General features: G+C 35.5%; 1 protein-coding gene across 2 annotated transcripts in view; it reads right to left on the reverse strand.

Moving 5' to 3' along the window:
• POF1B (POF1B actin binding protein) overlaps positions 1–19,127 on the reverse strand; it is a 99,325-nt gene that overhangs the window by 34,564 nt on the left and 45,634 nt on the right. For both annotated transcript variants that reach the window (XM_086387999.1, XM_086387997.1), the window contains 2 exons: positions 18,645–18,746; positions 13,311–13,493 (listed from right to left, as the gene is read on the reverse strand). In XM_086387999.1, the coding sequence (XP_086244125.1) occupies positions 13,311–13,493; positions 18,645–18,746 (285 nt within the window). The remainder of the gene's footprint in view (positions 1–13,310; positions 13,494–18,644; positions 18,747–19,127) is intronic.

Raw genomic sequence — 19,127 nt, forward strand, 5'->3', positions numbered from 1 at the left:
CTCTGGGACAATACTGAGTTGATAAGATACTTGAGATAAAAGTATCTCACACCAACTCTTCTGCCTGAAGAATGAGAGCTATCTTGAATGTCGATCTGAGATAATAGCTTTAGATTTTCATATATTAAACAAGGAGGAATACAAACTGTGCTGAAGAATAGTTATTCCCAGATACACAAAATGTGATATTTCACAAAAAATACAAAAATTATTAAAGATTCTTTAGCATGCATCCATCAAATACCTTTAATCAGATCACAATTTGGCCATAATAATGAACAAGCCATCCAACTCCTTGTCTCTGATTGCTAGAAAAGCCTCTGATTAGAATTACTGCCGGCAAACCCAAGGCAAGGCAATAATGTTTAAGTGTGAAACCAGTGACAAATTAGTAGTCATTTTTCAGAAAACTGTAGAAAGGAAGTAGCTTGTAAAGGAAAACCATGGGCTTCATCTCACTACTGCCTTGGAAATTCTTGTCCTATTTCCAATCTGGGGTTTTATCTTTTATTTGTTGTCTATGAGATTCCAGGAGTGGAATTATTTTTCTAGCATTTACATTATATAAACTTTGATATTCAAAGATGATTCTTTTGACCAACCATATTTACAATATTAAGTGGTAGTAATCATAGAGTCCTACAGATAGTAGACACACAATAGTTGCATATTTCACCTGAATTATCTATATTTTCTTTCCTGGCCCCCTTCAAGCTTAGTGGCACACATTTTTGAGAATGCTGTTCAGGACTAGAGAGTATTTGTGATCAACGCACAAATAACACTGTAGTAGTAATATAGTAGCAGAGGGTATTCGCTTAATTAAATTTATCCCCACTAAGTACCTGGCTTAAATGTATGCATTTTTCACCTACTAAGAATGGTTCAGTTCAGTTCAGTCCAGTCCCTCAGTTGTGTCCGACTCTTTGCAACCCCATGGATCGCATGGACCCCATGGACAGGTATGCCAGGCCTCCCTGTCCATCACCAACTCCCGGAGTTTACTCAGACTCATGTCCATTGAGTCGGTGATGCATCCAACCATCTCAACTTCTGTCGTCCTCTTCTCCTCCTGCCTTCAATCTTTCCCAGCATCAGGGTCTTTTCAAAGGAGTCAGTATTTTGCATCAGGTGGCCAAAGTATTGGAGTTTCAGCTTCAGCATCAGTCCTTTCAACGACTATTCATGACTGGTTTCCTTTAGGATGGACTGGTTGGATCTCCTTGCAGTCCAAGGGACTCTCAAGAGTCTTCTCCAACACCACAGTTCAAAAGCATCAATTCTTTGGTGCTCAGCTTTCTTCACAGTCCAACTCTCACATCCACACATGACTAAAGGAAAAACCATAGCCATGACTAGATGGACCTTTGTTGACAAAGTAATGTCTCTGCTTTTTAATATACTGTCTAGGTTGGTCATAACTTTCCTTCCAAGGAGTAAGCGTCTTTTAATTTCATGGCTGCAATCACCATCTGCAGTGATTTTGGAGCCCCCCAAAATAAAGTCTGTCACTGTTTCCACTGTTTCCCCATCTATTTGCCATGAAGTGATACGACCAGATGCCATGGTCTTAAGTTTTCTTAATGTTGAGTTTTAAGCCAACTTTTTCACTCTCCTCTTTCACTTTCAACAAGAGGCACTGGTCCAGCGCCTACCATCTTGCTGGGGCTTCTCTGCCCTTGGACATGGGGTATCTTCTCACAGTCACTCCCACACTAAGCAGAGGGCAGAACTATACCAGAAGTGGCCCCCATAGAGGGCATCCTCAGGCAGGGAAGGAATGGATATCTTTCCAACCTTGAAGTAGTGTGATGAGAAAAAGTAGACACCTCTCTCTACTAATGGCCCAGACGGGTCAAACTTCAGAGGCAGCATCCTGCACTTTGTTTTTAAGTGCAGGGAAGACAGGAAGAGTTGGTGTTCTGAGCAGAATCCCCGTGATTTGCCATAGAAAATGGTACAGACCAGACAGCACAAGTGCCAGACTTTGCATGCCATGTAGGGCCACCTAAGACAGGTCATAGTGGAGAGTTCTGACAAAACGTGGTCCACTGGAGAAGGGAATGGCAAACCACTTCAGTATTCTTGCCTTGAGAACCCCATGAACAGTATGAAAAGGCAAAAAGATAAGACGCTGAAAGATGAACTCCCCAGGTCAGTAGATGCCCAATATGCTACTGGAGATCAGTGGAGAAATAACTCCAGAAAGAATGAAGAGATGGAACCAAAGCAAAAATGACACCCAGCTGTGGATGTGACTGATGATGGAAGTAAAGTCCAATGCTGTAAAGAGCAATATTGCATAACAACCTGGAATGTTAGGTTCATGAATCAAGGCAAATTGGAAGTGGTCAAACAGGAGATGGCAAGAGTGAACATTGACATTCTAGGAATCAGTGAACTAAAATGGACTGGAATGAATGAATTTAACTCAGATGACCATTATATCTACTACTGTGGGCAAGAATCCTTTAGAAGAAATGGAGTAGCCATCATAGTCAACAAAAGAGTCTGAAATGCAGTACTTGGATGCAATCTCAAAAACAATAGAATGATCTCTGTTCATTTCCAAGGCAAACCATTCAATATCACAGTAATCCAAGTCTACGCTCCCACCAATAATGCCGAAGAAGTTTAAGTTGAACGGTCCTATGAATACCTACAAGACCTAGAACTAACACCCCAAAATATGTCAATTGGAATGCAAAAGTAGGAAATCAAGAAATACCTGGAGTAACAGGCAAATTTGGCCTTGGAGTACAGAATGAAGCAGGGAAAAGGCTAATAGAATTTTGCCAATTTTTACTAGTCATAGCAAACATCCTCTTCCAACAACACAAGAGAAGACTTTACACATGGACCAGATGGTCAATACTGAAATCAGATTGATTATATTCTTTGCAGCCAAAGATGGAGAAGCTCTATACAGTCAGCAAAAACAAGACCACGAGCTGACTGTGGCACAGACCATGAACTCTTTATTGCCCAATTCAGACTTAAATTAAAGAAAGTAGGGAAAACCACTAGACCATTCATGTATTTAAAATGGTTGCTTAGCAGATTCAAAAGCCCTTAAAATGCCATATTATATAAAAGGAATTATACATGATTGCCTAACCCTCTGAAAGGTCATTGACATGCTAACAAGGTCTTCTGTGCTTAGACCCTCTTGTGTAGTAACTTTTTGCTATGTGACAACAGAAAACATCACTATTAAGAAAAACTTACAATGTATATATTACTATCCTGCAAACCTTATAATGATATGGTGACACTTGTAGATAAATAAGATTACCACTTCATTAATTTTGCTTTGATTTGAGACATTTAATAGTTTTCAGACTGAAACTGTGAAGTGAAATTCATTTTATGTACCATGCCATATGGCTGACAAGGCAAAAAAGAAAACAGTAATTGTTCTCTTCCTATTTTGTAGCACAAGAAGAAATCCTAGCAGGAAAAAAAGTGTCAGGATTTTAGGTCCTGAAAATCCTTAGTGCTATTTTAATGTCCACAGATATTTTAGTAAAGAAATGTTGCATTTATAGTACCTGGTACATAGAAGATTTTCAATAAATGTTGTCACTGAATTGAATGTACTATACAACAATCACAACTCTAAAATGAAGTCTTGACTCATAACAACAATCCTGTACTTGAAATAAAGATTTAATTTTCTATGAGTAACCCTAGGCAGCAAAGTGTTGCAATGAAAAAAGAATGGAAATTTGAGCCCAAAGTGGAGCTCCCATTTCCTAGTTGTAGGCTAAGTGTATGTATTGCTTAATGTCTCTGAACCTCAGTATTCTGAACTGTAAAATGTAGATAATTTACTACCTATTTTGTAAAGTTGCTGGAGGTATTGCTTTAGCGGGGATGAGTAAATTATTAAACTCTCATGTAAAAATCATCATAAAGATAATGTCTTTATTTAACCTAATACATATGGACAATTGGCTATTTGAATAATGATTATAAAAAAGGAGCAGGAGATGGTTATAAATTATTTGCATACTCTCAGCTACCAGAGAGTAGAGACTCAGTTTTAATATCTTTATTTAATTCCAGCTCCTACCATAGCAACTGAGCATAGTAGAGGCTCAGTAAACATTTGTTGCATGAGGAAGTTGTCATAAAATATGCCATTGGGGCTAAATATTAATTATAATAGATGGAAAAACACTAGTTGAAAGAGGTGCTTTAACAAAGCAACTAAAATTAACTTTATTGAAAGCCACTCAATGTTGTCCTTGCCCCTCTTTTGGTGTATATGTATAGGTTGGGTATTTTTTTCTTTTTTAATGAAATAAGATGATTCTTCCACTCCTAACCAATTAAAGTAGGTGGTCTGGATTGTCATTTTATAATGAATACCAGTGATTGAATTTGTAACAGCTTAATTATTTTGAATGGAAAATAAAATACATTTTCCTATGATACAAGTAACTACTGAAAATTTATTTAGCTATTTCTTGTGAACAATGAGAATTTTGTCACTAATCATGTTTTTCTTTTTTTCCCTCCCTGTGGTTTCCAGAAATCTCAGAGCCAAGTTTTTAGCCCACTTTTACTAATGGCATGGAACTCTGTGCCTGCATTTCTGTGTGCTCTTTTCTTTCTGGAGTTATTGTTCCTTTATACTGTTCCTGATATTTCTTTTTCTGATCTATTACAGCTTATTTGTTCTTTTAAGCCACTCTAAATACTTCTTGTATTGGAAGATACATATCCCAAAGAAATTAATTTTAAATGAATATGTATTTTTAATACATAACTTCTTGAAACCATCTTTTTTGCTACTTGTTCTCTTCTCCACCTCTCTTTCATTTCTTTATTCTGCCATTCCTTAGTATGTAATTTATTCAAGGAATGGAACCACTTCTTTATTATGTAAGCAGAGTCAGCGGAAAAACTCACTACACACATGACGTAGCTCTTTCAGTGTAATTTATCTTACATCTAACTTTTTCCTTAACCCAAAGGCTAAAAGCTATACACACAAGACACAGGAAGTACTTAAAAGGTCTCAGTGGCATGATGCTTTCATTCATTCAGCCCACATTTATTGAGAACTTACTAAGTACTGTTTTAAGGTACACTTTTAAGTGCTACTGAAAAAAAGACATAAGACACTGTCTCCTCTCTCAAGGTCCTTATGGTCTTTTAGAAGAGCTAAGATATATGTCTAAATAACTTTGATATATATAATAGATTGACCAGTTGATAAGAGCTATAAAGCAGATCAAATGGTAAAAGAGTTATACAAAGGAAACACAACTTCAGCTATGTAAGAGTGATTTTATATAAGAAGAATCTTGATAACTGATTAGATGTGAGGTGGCAAAGGAGAGGGAAAGTAAATTTTAAGTCTTGTAATTAGAGCACTGAAAATATCATTAATAGAGGGAATAAAATGAAAAGCTATATGTGGTTAATTGGAGATGACTGTGGGACAATCAAGTAGAGAGATCAATTAGTAAAAAATAATGGATTAGAGTGACTTCCCTGGTAGTCCAATGGTTAAGAATCTGCCTTGCAATGCAGGGGACACCAGTTTGATCCCTAATCAGAGAAGATCCCACATGCTTCAGGGCAACTAAGCCTGCAAGCCACAACTACTGAGTCCATGTGCCACAACTACTGAAGTTCACATGCTCTAGAGCCCGTGCTCCCCAACAGTAGAAACCACTACAATGAGAAATCTGCACACCACAACTAGAGTAACCCTCTCTTGCCACCACTAGAGAAAGCCCAAGCACAGCAATGAAGATCCAGCACAGCCAAAAACAAATAAATAAATGAATTATGGATTAGAGCTTAGCAGGGAAATGTTGAGAGTTGTCCATGTAAAGGTGATCATGTAAAAGTCATAGAAGTCAAGATTTTATACCATATAGTCAAGGGAGAAGAGATAGAGAAAGGAAAAGAAGGCCAAGGATGGGTTTCTGGGGAAGATCTGATGAAAGAAGAATGAAGTCTGAGAATTAGAAGCAGCAGTATAGTATAATGGAAAGAAAGAATATCAGGAATACAATGGATCAACAGAATCACTTATCATCAAACTGGAGTAAGATGAAAATGAAACCAAAAAAGAAAGTGAAATTTGCAACTTAGAGGTCAATAAAAGCAGTTTCAGGAGAAAGTTGAAACTAAAATCTGGTTTGCAAAGCATTCAGGAATGTGTGAGTAGTGAGGAAATGGCAGGCAGTGATTATGCCTTCCTGCTTCAGAGTTTTTGCAGATGAAGGGAACAAAGAGTGAGATCATAAATCAATAGATTGGTAGGGTTGCTAAGGGAGTCACCTTGAAGATGAAGTTAGATTCTTAATTCTTTATTTTTAGATTCTTAATTCTTAAAGATCCAAAGAATCAAAAGTTTGCTCCAAGTACAGAGAAATTTTTCAATGAAGTAGAGTACTCTTGCCTGGAAAATTCCATGGACGGAGGAGCCTGGTAGGCTGCAGTCCACGGGGTCGTGAAGAGTCGGACATGACTGAGCGACTTCACTTTCATTTTTCACTTTCATGCATTGGAGAAGGAAATGGCAACCCACTCCAGTATTCTTGCCTGGAGAATCCTAGGGATGGCGGAGCCTGGTGGGCTGCCTTCTATGGGGTTGCACAAAGTTGGACGCGACTGAAGCGACTTAGCAGCAGCAGCAGCAGAGTGTTGAAGGAGTTCACATAGTAAACTCAAATTGTGGTACCTGGACCAAGTAAACTTTGGATAACCATTGAACTTGGAAATGCAAATTGTCAAGTCTCACCAATCTTTATTTAAACAGGCCTGCCAACTGATTCTGGTGCACAATAAAATCTTACTTCCACTGCCCATTCTCAGTAGAAGGCAAGGCCACCTGCAGAGAATAAGAGAATAGCAGTGGGACCTGGAGTACAAAGAGGGTGGGAAAAGTAAGGATTAGATACTGAGGACCGTGGTGGCAAAATAATTAGAATTAACTAAAAGGAGTTCCTAGCAACAGAAGGAGTCCAGCAAGATAGAGACAATATATATGAGATAAAATTAGCCTAGTTTGTGAACTTTAACACATGAAGCAGTCAAAATCTAGGGGCAAAGAAAGTGGATGGCAGTTTATCCAAAGTAAGGGATCAGTGAAGGTGAGGATTAATCAGAGAAGGCAACAACAATTTTAAGGTTTTCTAGCAAGAGCATTGTTGAATCAGCTGACAAGGGACACCAGCCTGGTTTGGAACTGAGAGTGAGAAAGCTTGCTAAGGGCAAAGTTCAATGGAAATTGGGGAGTAGGAGATGCAAGAAAGTGATGAGACATTCAGAATTCCAGATTAAACAGTTTCAAGTGATGAGGAGGTTTCAAGGAGTGGCCAAAGTCTATGAGAGTTGAAGATGTAGTAGAAATGAAGAAATTAACAGTGATGAAAAACCATGAGGGTAGAGCATAGGAAAGATCATATGGTGATCTTTCATGGTGGTGAAGTTCTCACAGATGATTCCAGGGCAGGGGTTAGGCAAAAGTGGGAAGAAGCCTATAATCCTGCCAGTGAAACTGTTGAAGGATGGAAAAAGTGACTAGAAGATCAGTAGTAATGATAATATGAGCAATGAGGAGCGGTGTATATGGGTTGCAGGGTTTTAAAGAGAAGAAACGGTCGATCACTTAGTTGTATAAAATTGTACTGAGAAAAGAATCCAATAGATACATAGAAAACCAAACAAATGAAAAAACTTAGGGAATTATTAACACCAACAAATAATAGTTGTACTAATAAAAATAGCAAAATAGTACACAAATTTGTTCAGCAGTGAATACTTTTTTCATAAGCAATAATAGAATAATATAAACATTGAATAATGATTTAGTCCCCCAAATGGCGATTTAACTATATTGAGATGATGAAAGGGATAGAAACAGGTAAATGGAGGGTTTATAGAACTAAATCCTTATGTATCAGAATTTCCAACAGATAATGTACAATATTTATGAATTAAAAAATAGCAGCATAGGTATATTCATACTACTTAGCTATATGAAGGTAAACACCAGAAGAAAAAAAGTTAAGGGTTGAAAATGGTTCTCTGGGGTCAGGCAGGCATGGAAAGAGTTGGGACAGGAAACTGCTGTTTGTTTTATGCCATTTAATACTATTTGAACTTTCAAGCTATCTATATGCATTGCTTTGATTAAAAAAAAAAAAACAGTTTTAAGAGTAAAAAAAAAAATTTGTTTGTCACAGAACAAGAGTTCAAAAGGGCACAAGAGCAAGAGGTAACAGGAGATAGACAAGGGTGGTGTTGGAGAAAAAAATGAGTCCAAAACAGACACCAGTTAAACTTGGGGACAGGATAGCAGTGAAGAGAATTTTACACAAAAGATGCTCATTTTCAATAACGAGATGAAGAAGGCAATAAAGATGGAGAAGGACTGGAGCCACATGTGACTGAGTGAGGGAACAGGCAGAACTGCTGAGTTTATTGAGCTAAGCAGCCCTAAGTTTCCATCATTAGTGAATGGCTTATGTTAAATAAATATTGTAACAAGCTTCCTGGACACTTGGCAGAAACGGGAGAGAGAGTGGGATGAATTGAGAAAGTAGCATAAACATATATACACTACCATGTGTAAAACAGATAGCTGGTAAGAAGTTGCTGTTTCACACAGGAAGCCCAGCCAGGCAGTTCTGTGATGACCTAGAGGGGTGGGGTGGGGTGGGGTAGGGGAGGGAGGAGTCTCAAGAGGGAGGGGAATATAAGTATAATTATGGCAGAAACCAACACCACATTGTAAAGTAATTTTCCTCCAATTAAAAAATAAATTAAAAAGAAAGTACCTGACACTAAGATCTGTGCAGTCCTGATGTTGACAAAAATTAAATTTTTAAATGATAGAAGAAAGACATTAGAGGTTGGAGATTTTTTCTTTGGCAATAGCACTAAGTGAGCAGGACTCTTCCATTTACATCTTCCCATGACTCTAAAAATTTCCTTGGAAGTCTCAAGCCAAGTGCAAAAGAGTTGTGTGTACAATATATATAATTATTTGAGCCTTTCTTTAAGCACCACCTGTATGAAAACTTCTAAAACAAGTTCAACTGAGCTTTTTACTGTGGCTAACATATGTGGAATTATCTGTTCCTTCCCTGGCAGGAAAATGATCACAGCACATTATTCTTAATGTCCTCAAGAAAGGAAATGTGATCAGTGATGTTCTGAATTTGAAACCAAAATGATAATGTTTCTAAGGAGAACCATGGAAAACATACAAAAATTAGTTTTATTTGAATTATTTTGAAGCCAGGTTTTTGGACACCTGATTTTTAAAAATATTTTAATGCTTCTTGGAAGATACTTTAAAGGTGATTTAGTCATGGAAAATAGATGGGGAAACAATGGAAACAGTGACAGACTTTATATTTTTGGGCTCCAAAATCACTGCAGATAGTGACTGCAGTCATGAAATTAAAAGACACTCGCTCCTTGGAAGAAAAGGTATGACCAACCTAGACAGTATATTACAAAGCAGAGACATTACTTTGCCAACAAAGGTCCTTTTAGTTAAAACTATGGCTTTTCCAGTAGTCATGTAAGGATGTGAGGTTTGGACTATAAAGAAAGCTGAGCACCAAAGAATTGATGCTTTTGAACTGCAGTGTTGAAGAAGACTCTTGAGAGTCCCTTGGACAGCCAGCCAGAGATCCAACCAATCCATCCTAAAGGAAATCAGTCCTGAATATTCATTCACTGGAAGGGCTGATGCTGAAGCTGAAACTCCAATACTTTGGCTACCTGATGCAAAAAACTGACTCACTTGAAAAGACCCTCATGCTGGGAAAGACTGAAGGTGGGAGGAGAAGGGGATGACAGAGGATGAGGTGGTTGAATGGCATCACCGACTCAATGGACATGAGTTTGAGTAAACTCTGGGAGTTGGTTATGGACAGGGAGGCCTGGCATGCTGCATTCCATGGGGTTGCAAAGAGTCAGACACAACTGAGAGACTGAACTGAACTGAAAACTATTACAATGGGAATCAATTTCCTATTGATGCTTTGAAGGATTTGGGGCCTCAGTATGAAGAGGGAAAGGTAAAGATTCAAACATTCATTTGAACATCTGCTATGTGCTTGGCACTGAGCTGGATACTTTACATATTTTATCTCATTTAATTCTATTGTAGATATACTGCACGTTAAGTGTGATTTTCCCTGTTTATAGATATGGAAACTGATGTTCAGCCCAGTTAAAGTCAATTACCTAGGATCACGCAGCTCAGCAGAATCAGGTTTTATAAACCCAAATAATTGTATTTAAAGTCTGTGTTCCTTGACCTCTGAATTGCAATTTAACTCTAAACACAAACTAAAAATGGGTCAACATTTAGTATAAGAAAAAAAGCCTAACTGACATCTGCTCTATTACTCTTCAAAGACTCTTCCACTCATGTGAAAGACTAACGTGTAAACACCAAAGACCTTAGGTGAGACAATTCATTTTCTGCCCTGCTTTGCCCATGGGATCTGCACAATCAGGTTACCCCATCCTCACTTTGACCAGAAATGGAGCCAATTCTATATTATCCACATAGGTGAAAATTACTAGCTTTGAGCTTCCTAGGGCTATTCTGTATATCATAGCATTACCATTGCTTTTGGATAAGATGCTTAATCCTATGATATTGTTCCCATCTCTGATAATTGTCCCTCACTTCAATCCTACTGTCATTATCTTAGCTTAAGTTTTACACTTTGTATGGTAAAAGATTATAATATCGTAATTATCCTACAATTAAAATAAATAAATTAATTAAAAACAAAACAAAAACAAGTTTTATACTTTGCTGAAATATCTTTTAATAATCTTCTCTCTGCAAATCCTTCTCTGTGGTATTTTTCATGTTGTAGACTTTATAGTTTATGAAGCACATCAAACATATTTTCATTTAGTCTTTACATCAACTCTGTGAGGTAGACATTACTAACAGAATTTTATGGATAAGGATATTTCTGAGAGATTTAATATTTATTAAGAACACACAGCTTGAAAAGGACATAGCTGGGACTTGAACTCAGATCTTCCTACCCTGAAGCTAGTCCACTTTCTGTTATAACACCAAAGCCTCTCCAGTGGCAGACTCTTAATCCATTGGCCTACTCATGTTTACATTATTGACCAAGGACTCTCCACACTGCTGACTCAACTTCCAGAAGGAACTCTCAGTAAGCTCTGGAGTCAGGCTAACTATGTACAAATCCTGGCTCTATCACATGCTAGCTATACAAAGCCTTTGCAAGTAAAAACTTCTGTGAACCTCAGTTTTCTTAACAATAAAGTCAATAATGATATCTTCTTCATTCTGAACACTGTGAAGATAAAACTAATCAATATTTCAATTTATCTTGCACAAAGCTTCTAGAATTAATCTAATCATAGCTATCAATATTTTCCTACTTAATAACCTTCAATCATTCTCCATTGCCTGCCAAATAAAGTTCAAAATTTTAAACTTAACCTTCAGAAATTCTCTGGTTGCCCAGTGATTATGATTCCATGCTTTCACAGCTGAAGGCCCAGGTTCAATCCCTGGTCAAGAAACTAAGATCATGCCACGGCAATGGCCTCATGATCTGGCCTTAATATATCATTTTAATCTTACACTCTAATAGTCTTCATCCCATGTCTCCTTTGTCATACAAACCAAACCACTATTCCTGAAACCCCAAATGTACCTTCCAAAATATATCACTTTTTTCATGTGACTCCCTGTTCTTAGGATGTCCATGCCACACACCACCATACCACATATGGAAATTCTATTCACTCTTTAATACCCAGGTCAATCTCTTCTTCCTCAACAAAGCTTTCCTACATCTTCCAGCTGAAATTAATTTCTTCTTTCTTCTATTCCCAAAGCTCATTGCAGGTTCCTTTTATAACAGACATACTTTGCTTTGTATAATATTTTATATGTTTGCCACTTCCCCTTATTATACAATAAGTACCTAAGAGAAATGTGACAATGTCTTACTGATGTTTGTATTTTTCATAGTACCTGGTGTGAAGATTTAATGCTTACAAATAATAATTATTCCTGTAAACTAGTAATTACCATTTGTTAAGTACTTACTGTCAGCACTCAACAATCGTTAAGTGCTTAACATACAAGACATGATTTATTCTTACAATAACCCTGTAAGAAATGGATGATGAATCTTATGATGAGGAAACAGAAGCAAAGTAACATATTGAACTGATGAACTTTGACCTACAAAAATGAAAATTTCAAATAATTTAACCTAAAAAAATGTCTTTCTAATTGTCATTACTAACCCATTTAAGAAATTCAACATCATCTGGACCGTATTAGAGTAATTCTAAAGCCAGTATTTCCATACATGATATGATATTCAGGGAAAAGATAATTTTAGGCTTTATCAGTTGGAAAAAAAATGTGTTTTAAATCTTTTGTGGTTCTTTTTTGTTTGTTTTTACCAATATTGCCAAAGTGCATATCTCAAAGTTTCAGTGTTTAGAAATAACCTCATGCATATTTAATATAAAACAATCATATTCTTATATGGGCAGGGTCCTTTATTTTTTCTTATTATTTTTATTTTGTCTTTCAGTTGCATATGAGTTGCCTATGAGAGAGGTCAGTTGAGCAAGTTATTTTTTACTGGGAAAAATATTAAAACATACAAATGATGATTTATTTCCCATAGTTCCAGTTATTATTGCTAGTTTTCCCAAGATTCAAGACCATCTTTTTTTCCGTTAACACCTATATAACAGATGTTTACAAGTTTCCAAAGTATTCAGAACATAAATTAGTCACTGATGATTGCATCCCAACAGATTTCTTCTTAGCAACTAAGTTTTAGTTTCTGTCTTGTTAATGAAACACACAATAAAATGTATGCCTATTATAACCTGAGTTAATATACCAAATTTGCAAAGAAAACATAAAAGTTACCAGCTTGTGAAATGTTACCATTACAATCATCTTAGAAATATCAACTCTAATTCATTTAAATATCATATCTCATGAAAATATTTAATGTTGTACAACTGTTGGATCCATTCAGCTAGAAATTAGGTATTCATTTATCAGTTCCTAACTTCCCTCATAGATTTAACATATTAACATACCTGAGTTATTTTGTGTTCTGAGAAGAGATGGAAAATTTTATTTTAAAAATGCCATAATAAAACACAAATCCCCATGGTATAACCCATCAATATTTTGATGAAAATTTAATGTGGGTATCTATACAGAAGTGTGAAAAGGGTTTAAGAGATTATTTCAATTTTACAAGGAATCATTTCATTAATCTTACCTGCTCATGTGTATGGTTTGAGCCACCATGACACAGTTCAATTCCAGTGTTTGTAGAAACTGAATCACTTCCTGTGATGGTTTGGATTTTCTGACTAGAATGGGATTGTTCACAGTGAGGAGAGTGGATGATCTGGGGCTGTTGAACAATGTGATGATTGCACTGAATCTGAGGATAGCTTTCCTAAAATACATACACAAGCCAAAAATATTTAGAATAAAAATTATTAATAAAAGAAAATCCATTTTAAAAAATTGAATGTGTTCTTTCATAAGATAAATTAAGCCCCAGGATTTATAGTTTTGATAAGTGATATATTAGTTTTCCAGTTATTCCATTGGAAAAAAGTTGTACTGAACTCTATTTTTATTTGATCAGGTGGCTGTGACAATCCAAATACTTACCTAAGTTGGCCATGGAATTGCATGTTTTGATTAAGTTAATATTCCAGTTACACTTAACACTAAAACTATAATGAATATTAATTTTAATTAATATTAATTAATAATTAATTAATTCAATATTCATGATTCAATAGGCACTTCAGGATCTAATTGCATAATACTATAATACTGAAGATATTGATGGATATAAATTAGAAAATAATATATTGTAGTGACTTTCAATGTCAGAAGCATAATAGAATCACAGTGGGGGCAAGTGAAGTTCTTATGCTTATGAAAATCAAGCATAAATTAAGAAAAAAGATTGGAAAACAGTAACTGAACCTTCATATCCAGAAAACATAGATTCTAACTCTGATTCTACCATTAACTCTGTGATCTTGAGAAACTGTACACACATTTTTATAAGCCTCAGTTTCCTCATGTGTAAAGGGGAGATAGTATGTACCTCATTGGGTTGCTGTGAGGAGTAAATTAACTAATGTTTGCAGAGTGCCAAGTATAAAGTAGGTGGGAATTAACATTTATTATTATCATTATCAAATTTTATCATTGTCATCATCATCATCATCAACTTAATCATCAATCACCCCATTAGTTTTGCAGGTAAAAAAAAAAAAAAATGACCATGAGGTCCAGAGAGGTAGGATAATTTACTTATGATGATATAATGAGTGGCAAAATTGGGTCTGGAACTTATGACTTCTTGCTCAGAGTTCTTTCAGACCATTAGACTGAATTTGTACTGTCTTCAAAGTATTTTGGAACTTGTTTTTAAACTAAACCTTTGTTATCTGTTTGCTTATTTACTGTGATTTTGTTTCTGATAAGTGTTGAGCACAGAATAAGAAAAGATATTTGGTTATTTTAGTTTTGAAGATTTCAGGTATGTTTGAATTTTCTATGTTATTTTGTTCTATTCTATTTTGGAAACAGATACCTGAAAACCAGTTTTCAAAAAACTTTCACCCAAAGAAAAAATGCTCTGTTTGAATCATAATGCTACATTCATGCACATACAATTAACTTTGAAAGTATAAATTTAATGCTCTATTTCCTTTTGACTGTGAAAAGGTGACCTATGTTAATGAAATAAGGCACTTCAAATTTTAAAATTTTTATATGGAACAATTTTCAAACTGTATTAATTGAAGAAACAATATGCATAAGAATGAATATAGTATACTCCTTGTGTATATTTTTAATGTACACACATGTATACTTACAAACATATACAACTGCTTTTAAATACATGCATGAAACAAAAACACATTAAGAATGACTGCTTCTGGGAAGAGGAACTGAGGGAAAAGAGGATCAGGACAGAGAGGATTTTTTGCACTATATATATTTTCTCTTTTTGCACTTTTTTTGTACCTTTTATATTTTTATGCTTTGAAATTTTATCATGTTTACAAATATCTTTTCATGTATATAAAATATTTTGGAAAAAATATGTATTAAGAAACACATTTTACAAGTAGGAACTGCCTTGTTAAACATATAAATAAAGGTCACAGAATCAGTTCATAGAATCATTTTCTTCAAGCTGTTTTCAAATAGAATCTTCTTTACAAATATACTAGCACTAAGATCTCTACAGTTTAGAAGTCTGACTGTGTATTATCTAGCTTTTGTACAAATTTTTGGTATGAAAATTTTGTTCTTTTATGTTACAAAATACCTTTATACACTAGATTAGGAAAAGTCAGGGTGATAGTTGGAGAAAAATTTCACCCAGTGAGGAGCTAGTACATTACTGAAATAAAATTCCTCCTGGTGGGGGGAGGGGATGGAAATGTGTCCTTTAACAGATGAGGAAAAACTTTGAAATGACAGTAAAGAAAACAAAACCCATTTCTCAACCATCTTTCCTTATTAATGTATCAGTTGACTCTTGAATGGAATGCTGACAGTCTCTCCATCTGAGATGTCTTGTGGTTTTCCTAAACCTATTTGGCCTGTGAACCACTACCTGGTACCACTGAAGTCTTAGCAGGTTTTCAGTTTTCAGTCCTCATATCTGACTGCTAAAATTATTTTTCCGAAGCAAGATATTCATGTTTCTCATACTTTTGTGACATATCACAAGCTGAGTTTTTAATGTACAAAAGTTCAAACATTTCTGATTTACCATATATCTTACCATATATTTCTCTTCTTTGCTTAAGAAAAAAATACACAGAGTACAATTTATAGACTTCCCTTGTGGCTCTGATGGTAAAGAATCTGCCTGCAATGCAGGAGATCCAGGTTTGATTCATATGAATTGGATAATTATCTTGCCACTGGCATTACTTTACCATCCTATTATAAAGACCTCTTTTTTGGACAGGTTCCATCTTCTAAAAGCTAGTCCTATTTGAATTAGTCTCATGATGACATTGGCTTCCCTGATAGCTCAGTTTGGTAAAGAATCCACCTGCAATACAGAAGACTCCAGTTCAATTCCTGGATTGGGAAGATCCCCTGGAGAAGGGAAAGGCTACCTACTCCAGTATTCTGGCCTGGAGAATTCCATGGACTGTATAGTCCATGGGGTCGCAAAGAGTCCAACATGACTGAGTGACTTTCACTTCACTTCACTTCAAGATGGCATTAAGCAGATTCATCCAGACTCTAGCTTTATCCAGTTCATCCCATTATGTTTCTGTCACTGAGGAAACTAAGCTAGGTCAGAGCAATTGTATTTTCATATGCATGGTTCCTTTTTACCTTAGGCAGTCTCCTATGGCAGTTCCAAAACTCCCAAATCATTTAAGTCATTAATAAGAATAGTGGACATATAAAAGTAAATAGTCAAGTTAACAGTAATTTAGCTATTGATATTATAGTAACTAGCAGCAATGTTCACTGAACACATCTTTAATTGTTCCAGATATGTAGCAATAATAATGTACAGGATATTCAATATTTTTTCTAGGGCCAAGATTTAGAAAAGCTGTATATTCTTTTTGAAACAAGAAGTTGGAAGCAGTGTGAAATGATGTATCTCAGAAATTCCTTACTGTATCTTGCATCGAACCTGGGGAGGGAGGTGGGAGGGGGGTTCAGGATTGGGAACACGTGTACACCTGTGGCGGATTCATGTTGATGTATGGCAAAACCAATACAATATTGTAAAGTAATTAGCCTCTAATTAAAATAAATAAATTTAAATTAAAAAAAAAAAAACAAATTCCTTACTATTTAAAATTGTCAAGCTTACTGTTTTGGGAGTTCAGTTAGATAAAGAATAGATGTTATAACCCAGTAGCTTAAAGAAAGTGTCTTTTGAAAAACTGACATTTCATGAAATGTTTCTGTTTTGTCTCATAATATACAGAAACTGGAAAATATGTGTTTAATATATACTATACTAAGTCCTTCAGACTATATTCAATTTTTGAAGCAGACCAGAATCTTAAAGATTTGGATGTTTATGATTCTGAGAGCTTACTCTATTTCATTATTACTGGGTATCAAATGAATAAATAATATATTAGTTCCAATGAACTGGGTAACAACTGCCCCTAAATGATAATAAAAACAAAATATGTTCTCATGCCAAGAAAAATGAAAAAGGAGAATTTAGTATATTGTAATGTTTCATTTGTATATGAGAAAAAAATGATTTTGTCATCAAAATTCATTTGATAATATTTAACTACCTGTTATGGGTTGAATTGTACCTCCCCCCAAAAAATCGTTTAAGTCCTAACTCCCAGTACTCCCAGTACTTCAGAATGTGAACTTACTTGGAAACAGGGTCTTTACAGAAGTAATCAAGTTAAAATGAGGTTATTAGAATAAGTCCTAATCAAGCATGACTGGTGTCCTCATGAAAAGGGGAAATTTGGACACAGAGACAAACATACACAGAGGGAAAACCACATGAAGACACACAGGGAGGATGCTATGTGACAATGGAGAATTAAAATTATGCATTTACAAGCCTGAGGCCAAAGAAATGGCCTCCTCTTAGGAATGGCGACAGAGGTTCCTACAAAGACAGTAAAAGTTGCATTTTGCTTTGCAAGTTAACTTTTTGGAGGAAACTGAACTTAAGCAAATATGCATTCTCCAAGCTTGAAACTAGGAGATAGGAAGGGAAGAGTTCCTTCCATAGAGGTTTCAGAGGAATCATGGCCCTTCCAATGTGGTTATTTCATAGTTTTGGTCTCCAGAACTGTGAGACAATAAATTTCTGTTGTTTCAAGCCACTCAGATTGCAGTACTTTGCTACCAAAGGCCTAAGAAGCTATTGCACTAACCTAGTTCAAGAGATAAATCCCAGGCTTTGTCTGGCCTGAGCATGGTTGTACCCATTGAGCAGGTCAATGTGAAACCTCTACTGGTTTCAGTAACAACTCTGTTTTAAGGATGGAAGGGCACGAGGAGGGAGGAGCTCTAAATGCCATGGAATTACCATCACCCTGTTGTAGTTTTCTACTCTGTACTTGGTCTCAGTTAAGATTAATGGAATTTCAAAAACCTGACTTCAAGCTTTCATTTTCTAGATCTTTTACAGTATACAGTATTTTCCCATCTGTTCATAGTGTTCATTTAGAAATTCATTTCATATTAAGTTAATTAAGAAAAAATTACAATGTTTTAAATTATTATTTTTGTGAGCCTAGTTTAAAAGAAATGTACAAAACACTGAGATATCTATATTAAGTTCAGATTCTACCATTAATTTTTTCCATGACTGGGCATGTCTTCATTTCAGTTTCTCTTTTAGTAAAATGGGGACAATACTTTAAATGAAGAAATGGAAATGAAATTGTTAAGGATGATATGAAGGGCTGTAAATATAAAGAAGTATTATTATGACTAATAGTGGTCTCACCTGGCACTTGAAAATTGAATGTCATTTTAACTCTATAAAAATATTTATAATTCAAAAGTACACACTTATAAAATAAGCCTTAAAACAAATTTCACATACCTGATCCATATTTAGCTTCTCCACTTTTCTTATGGTTTTTTCATAAATAACATTATTTCCTGGAAAGAAATGGCCTCCTCTTAGGAATGGCGACAGAGGTTCCTACAAAGACAGTAAAAGTTGCATTTTGCTTTGTAGGTTAACTTTTGGAAGAAACTGAACTTAAGCAAATATGCATTCTCCAATAAACACCAAGGTAGTGGCAGATGTTAGGAAAAAAGGAAATCACATCCCAATAAGGTTCTGAGAAATATAAGGATGTAGTAATAAAAATAATATATTTTCTCAAACAGAATAATCTGTATTTCCCACTACATTTTACTAGGCCTAACAGTGTTTGGGGGAAGTTGGAAAGGGGTGGGAAAGATTTTTTTTCTGTTTCTAAGCCGAAATATAATGTTTCCTATGGAGGTAGACAGGCATGAGGTCAACCACATCTAAACTGGGTTTACTGGAAAGTTTCTTTTGATGTGAAACTATCTT

The sequence above is a fragment of the Bos grunniens genome, chromosome X, assembly GCF_055505025.1.
Source record: "Bos grunniens cultivar Pamir isolate PY7600 chromosome X, Bosgru_T2T1.0, whole genome shotgun sequence".
Classification (NCBI taxonomy): Eukaryota; Metazoa; Chordata; class Mammalia; order Artiodactyla; family Bovidae; genus Bos; species Bos grunniens.